The sequence below is a fragment of the Octopus sinensis genome, linkage group LG2, assembly GCF_006345805.1.
Source record: "Octopus sinensis linkage group LG2, ASM634580v1, whole genome shotgun sequence".
Taxonomy (NCBI): Eukaryota; Metazoa; Mollusca; class Cephalopoda; order Octopoda; family Octopodidae; genus Octopus; species Octopus sinensis.
Window position 1 is genome coordinate 56,932,245 of NC_042998.1, and position 7,220 is coordinate 56,939,464.

The window sequence follows — 7,220 nt, forward strand, 5'->3', positions numbered from 1 at the left end:
ACGTTTTATGTGCTTCTTCCTCCCCCTTCTCTCCCCCTCTCTTTTTTCTCTATCTTACACACGCACACACACACACACACATACACATAATCTCTTTACTCTTGTTTTACTTTTATTTGTTATAAAAATATCTGCAATCAATTTATCTTGTAACATCTATTCACCACATGTCGATAGGATGGCGCCGAGTAACATTAACAACGTTGGTGTTCATTGAGAACAGCTGATGTTAATAAACACTAGAATTATTAAGCCGTAAAAGTACGCGGGTTCAGAGGTGTGATAAGCTGTAGCAAACGGTTGTAAAATATCTGAGTCTCTTACCTTTATAACACAACTTCAGTTCTTTCTCCCTCCTGCTGATTTCGGAAATGAGGCGTACAAAATCCACATCTAACTGGCGATACTGATTTCGAGCATCAGCTAATAACTGTGAAGTTTCGTTCAGTTTATATTGAGCTGTATACATTTCTTCTTTCAGAATATTCTCTGATCGAATAAGTGTCAACAGTTTCTCATCTGTCTCTTTATTCTTTTTTTCTAATGCATCTGCTCGTTTTTCCGCTCGATCTAGTCTTTCGCTCCTGTCTTTCAGTTGGTTTTGTAAAATATACTTATCATCTTGCAACCTACTTAGAGCTTCTTCGTTTTGCAATAGTTGATCTCTGGTCAACAGGAGGTTATTTTGTGTATCAGCTAATTTTTGGCGTGTCTCGTTCAACTTGTAGTTCATCACACGCAATGACTGCGATTTGTCTCGATTGAGTTTCCGTATCGCTGCAAACTGATCGTGAAGTCTTTTAATTAAATTGCCTTCAGTAGTATCAAATGGGATACCATTTTCACCGTAACCACCTGATTCAGAAGAGCCTTGTTTTATCTTCGATTTTATATTCGTCGCCACTTTCAACACATCAGGTTCTCCGCCTCTAGACAGAGACTTCCTTATATAGTTTTCTAGCTCTCTGATACGACTTTCATGATCGTCTTTAATGACATCGAAATCCTTCACAATGTGTGTCATTTTTTCTGCGTAATCGTTCTGACTTTCTTCTGTGCCGCTGAATTGCCTGAAATTTGCCGGTGGGTAGCGTTTACATTGATCTCCACCTCCACTAGACCCATCTGTTATCGATTGTGGTGGAGCCAGGCGTATGTTATAAGTACATTTCCCATCCATAAAAGAACATTCAGTTCCTGAAGTGTATTTTAATAGACAGAAGAAAACCAGCAGATTCAAAAGAAATGAATTGCGAGATATTCGAATGGAACGAAACGTTTTCGCTCTTCGAGATATTTCCTCCGAGAAGCATGTTTTCACCCTGTTGCATACTAGTGACGAATAATGACTGGTATTTTTACTGGTTGAAATACTCCGTGTATTTAAATCACGGAAACATTGTTCCGAATTCATAGTGAATTTATTATGACTAAACTATAATTGCATATAACAGACTCAATTGTCCAAAATCTCATGACCGAGATCCTACGGCAAAAATTTTGATGATTATTTCTTAAAATTGATTTTTGATTTAATTATTTACAAAGAAATGTATCTGCCGCTTCAGAACTGTTGCTAGCCCTGTAGCTGGCTAGTACACATATAAGAATGTGTAAATGCGAATTTTTCAAGACCAGATAAATATGTAGTAGATTGATGTCGTTGTAGGAATGAAAGATGCTTAGTGAGAGTTCTTCTTACTCCTACTCCCTTGACTCAAGAGAAGACATTGTTAACACAGTTCAACTTCTGGTTTTGGCAGCTGCTAAATTCCAAAGACTTGTACCTAGAAACACAAATACATAAAATATTAAAATAAGGATAAGTATTATTGAAATACATATGGAGTTTTAAAATTACATGTACAAACTTTAGAAATACATATATATATATAAATTTGATTGCGCAGACGTTCTAGAACAGAGGATAATATTTGTTTGTATATGTACAAAGCACATACAAATGTTCATGTACACGACTGTCTATTTCTATAAGCCTGAGGTGAATATGCTTCGCTGAAAAGATCTAACAAGATTGAAACTTGGCCATTGCTTCCACCTGTTGGTCACAAATTCAAGATCCACACCTTACTACAACGTCAATATTTTCCAGAATCTTCATTGGCTGATTTTGGTTGAGTTGCCTCCCATGCAGGCTCTTTCTTTCTTTCTTTCTTTCTTTCTTTCTGTTATTTAGATTTTGAATACCTCTGAACGGAATATTTGTCGTCAAATTGCAAAATAACTTAAGTGAGCAGATTATGAAACAACTAAGCAGAAGCAGGAAAAGTAGGTTATAGAAAAGAGTAAATATTGAACTACAATTTAATATACACAAAATTCGAAACAACAGAACGGTTCATAGATAAATAGCAGCGAAATCAGCCAGTAATAATGTAGTACAAATAACAAATTTAAAAAAGGATATGACGACGGTATGCCCCAAGACTACAAAATAACATTATATATGAACCAATAATATTAATAATGATAAACGCAGATCACTTGCAATGTATATACAATGAATAGAAATGTTTTAGGAAAGAAAGTTCTCACCTGAAGATTACAGTTGCATGAAACGCAAATTGCGAAAACAAGAACCTCAGAATGTGAGGATGTGTATGTGTATGTACGCATGTATGTATGTATGTATGTATGTATGTATGTATGTATGTATGTATGTATGTATGTATGTATGTATGTATGTGTGTGTGTATGTATGCATGTATATATATATATATATATACACATATATGTGCACACACATATACATATATCCGCTCCATCCATTCACACATGCCAACACACACACGCACACACAAAACCACACCTACCCATTCACACACCTTTCAGATTGCTTCAGACCGCCTCTGACTCACCCTTCCATTTACGCACACACACACATACACACATGCTACCGCACATAAACACACACACACGCACATACCGACCATCTTCACACTCTCCTTCCCCAGAAAGCACTTTCCCTTTATTCCTTCTACTTCCGGTCACTTCAGAAAAAGACTACACAAAAAGAACTAAGACTTGTGTTTAAGGTGAGAAATATGGATGCTATTTAATAGGGTTAGGCGGCAAAGTATGCATATCAAGTAGTGAAAAATGTTTGTTGATATATTTTAATTTGAGTCATATCGGGCGTTTCACAAACGACGTCAATAAATCAAGCACAAATTTAATCTCATTTCATAGACCTGCTGGGCTATTTGTCGGCGAGCTATAATGCATGTCTGTGTGCTATATATCTCATTTTACAACAGCATATACAATATTAGCTAAAATATACTAGCAAGGTATTAAGTGTTTTATATAACAATTGTATCCTCAAGATATAGTGCAGAAGAAACCTGTGGTGAAAAGGTCGACAAGAATAGAAAATATTGCTTTGATAGTGTTTGATGTACTACCTTTTATTTATCTTCAAAATTATGTGATTATTTTGAGGTACATTCCATTCTAATTTCTGTGAAAAGGGCGAGTCTCTTTGATTAGAAGTGTTGGCTTTAGAAAAACATTCGATGATTATCATGGATAGTCAGAAAACTGTACAAAATTATGAAATGTGCATATGTATCATTGTATGCAAGTTGACTGCTATCTCATGCAATATAACATGGAGGAATTGAAAAATTTGAAATGATCACTAACTTTAAAATGGTGCTAATCAAGTCGGTCAGACAGTCAAACATCTTTGAAAGCTTACACTTTGAAGCTAACTTTTAAGTCGATGGCTCAAAGTTTCGTTTTCGTAGTAATCGCTTTGAAATGACAATTTGTAAACATTTACGGGAATATGTGATATCATGGTGAATTATTCCGCTTGTCATAATTTCTGAAAACCAAGAAGCATTACATTAGAAAGTAAGCATATTTTCGATGGCATTATATTATTTAAGAAGGGCTGAAGGCTTATAATGTTACTGAAGATAACTGTCATTCATGATAGGTCCATCACAAACTCATTTCGAAAAGTATTTCACAGTTGACTGAAATAGCGCTAGACGTCACCACACTCAAGATGGAAACTGCATCCAAAAGGCTGAGATGAAATGAGAAACATTATTTGACTGCTTATAGTTATCTGGCCAATTTGAAACACTTTTGATCTAAGTTATTTTTGGTTTGGAAATTTAGATTTGTCTACTCTTAATTTTCGAAACAGGAATGTCTGGAGAAGGGTGTTAGTCAATTAAATCAACCCCAATACTTGACTGGTACTTTATTTTATCGATCAGGTAACTGCAAGAGTTCAAATGATGAGCCGGGGTACACTGCCACTCAGCCCTTTCGTCATTTCTTGTTCTATGTTCTGGTACACCGAAAATTACTCACTAGCGTTTTATTGATAGGGTGAATTAGGAATATCCCAGCATGTTCGGGTTCTTTTTCTTTTGTGTATTCATAAACAGAAAGTTATTGAAGCGGTGAGCACTCTATCGTCTGTATGTCTAAAGGTGTCTTTCGAAAAGATTTTATTTTCAAATTCGCAAGATACTTTGGTATATATATCTTCATTTTCCTATCTCACTACAAGATTTTTCTGTGACAGTTCAGTCTTCTCATAATTTTACAATACCTTTCCTTGGAGTCCACTTTTCGTTTATAAAGTTGTTTATAGTTTGTTACCTCTTATAGTTTCAGTGATAAGTTGTTCTGCTTGATCTCCCTGCATCTTCTGCCCATCACAAGCCGATGTGGTCGTACTGCTGGTTGCTATTGTCGGGAGACTGGGCACCTGCTTATTTGTTTTTAGGATCGGAGACAAGATGACTTCCATCGCTATTGCTGGTACTGTGACTAATGGTACTCTGGAAAATAGGTCCTGCTGATCTTGCTGCCTCAACTTTTCTCCATTGCTTCCCTAACTTTTCCAGTTTTCCAAGGAAAATGGCCCTCAATTGAATTTTATATTTTCACATATATATCAACTATGCATTTTGACGAGTACCACCAGTCTTCAACTCTTTGTCTTAGTGCCATTCACTGGACGGAGTTCCGTTATAGCTTTGTGGCTTTTGGAGTGTAGGAGGGGCCATTAAAACTTGCAAATCCATCTTGATCCTTCCAGACCACATATCGCTTCTAGTCACTCATGCATTAAGCACCCTCCCAAAATGCGATACAAAGGTGACGGCTAACTACGAATACACATCTTTTTCATATATTCTTAATCGTTACTTATGTATTTCCTTGCCATATGTACCGAAGCATAAATTTGTGGACAGAAGTATATTCAGTTTTTCTCAGTCTCTGTTTTGGTCAAGTCTTCGGCCTTGAAAGTACAACCGACAATAACATAAGACCTACTCCTCTCAGTAGAGACAACTCCGTGTATAGCTTCTTTTAGGTGCTATTTCCAAGGAAGGTGGAAATCCCTACCATGTCCTTTTAAAGAAAAATATATTATTTTTCTCTTTGTTGTCTGATGGATAAGGTCCTGGAGCAAAAAACACATTCTGGTTTTACAAAATCCAACCAGCTAAATATTTTCCAGGAACTTTTTCCATATTCTCCTTCTGTGTAATAATTCAGATGAAACTAGTCCATTTTACATTGCTACTAATTCCATTGTACAACATATTTGTCTTTGTGTAAATGTGGTGCAATTGCTGTTGTATCCATTATCGTTAAACGTATTTGTTACACTGTTCGAAACAATTTCTTATTCTTATTAAATATTCATTTAAATGTTAATTTTTTTTGTTGTAAGCATTCATACAGTGGCATAATGTTGTGCTATTTTAAAAATTAGTTTTGCGTATTTTATATCATTTTCGTTTGTTTTATTGAGGGGCGTGGAATGCCGTTAAAATGAGAAAGGAAACAACGCACCCCATCTTTTTTTTGTCTTTCTCTAGGTAGATCTAGAGGCAACTAAAATCCTTGGCAAGTACTCTAAAGAGAGAACTTTTGTTTGGTAATGCTTAAACAAAAGCTAGTCATGAAAAAAAAAGTTTGAACATTACGATAATTTTAATAACATCAATAACAACAACTGCAACATCAATAATAATAACAATAATTATAATAGTTTCTACTTTAGGTTGGTCAACAATTTTGAGGCGAGAGAATTAGTCGAAACCGTCGACACCAGTACTTGACTGGTGCCTTATTTTGATGATAATGATGATGATGATGATGATGATGATGATAATAATAATAATATTAGTGCTCGACTATGAATATAACACACTGGATTAAGCTTGAGATATGAAAGAACCTAGAAAATAAAAGATCGTAACCATAATGTTACAGCCTTTGTTATTTATTTTAGCACCATTGCAATATTTGATAGACTGGATGCACCTTTAGTACAATCACCACCACCACCACCACCACACCACCACCAACATCCTCCACAACATCAAGAAATATAACAATTATATTAGTACAAGCGAATTAATGTGGGTGTCACTACGTGATCACATCACCGGCTAGAAATAGCAGCCAAATTACATCCCACCGTCTTTAAACAACCGGAACAGATGTGTGTTAGATAATGAGATTTGATATGTCTTACAAAAAACCCCCCAAAAACCCCATAAAATGACTTGAATATTTATGATTATAGGTTGGTTCGATCAGGGTTGAATGTCATAAGGTTAAACAACAGCAACAACAATGACTGCTACGTTGGCTAGAAATAGCAGCCAAATCTGTCCCAAATCACACCTTACTGATTTTATAAAAAGAGAAGGACATATTAGAAATAGGACTCTGGGTGGAAGACTCATTGAAGAGGTCGTAGATGTGTGACGAAAGATTTCCAGACAATGGAAATAGGATAAAACAAGAACAATAATAAACGAGTGAAGAACGAATATTTAGTGCGTGTATGTATTTGGTAAGAAAAAAAATGACCATCCCTAAATATAATAATATCTGTTTCAATATACGATTTCACATTAGAAATCTTGGAAAACAACTTCATAAGCGTAACGATGTATCAGGTGTTGATCTTTAGAACATACCAGCTTTAGTGCTTACAATTATGAGTCTGTTCTATCAGCGTTAAACAGCTGCAACAACAGCAATGGCGGCAGTGAGTGAGATTGTATGTATGTGGTCATTCGATAAACTATTCATAGCTGCCATATTTCCCTCAATTAGCAGTCTTTTTGTCTTAAAAATAGTGAAGGATACAACATTGCATAATGTGATCAGAGATGCAGAGAGCGTAGGGAAACACACACACAGACACA

At 35.6% G+C, this 7,220-nt stretch overlaps 1 protein-coding gene across 3 annotated transcripts in view; it reads right to left on the bottom strand.

Moving 5' to 3' along the window:
- LOC115231256 overlaps positions 1-1,787 on the bottom strand; it is a 145,475-nt gene extending 143,688 nt beyond the window's left edge. For all 3 annotated transcript variants that reach the window (XR_005003879.1, XR_005003880.1, XM_029801319.2), the window contains exon 1: positions 325-1,787. Coding sequence is in view for 1 of the 3 variants with exons in the window: in XM_029801319.2 (XP_029657179.1) it covers positions 325-1,414 (1,090 nt within the window). In the remaining 2 variants the exon portion in view is untranslated. The remainder of the gene's footprint in view (positions 1-324) is intronic.
- Positions 1,788-7,220: the final 5,433 nt, after the last annotated feature.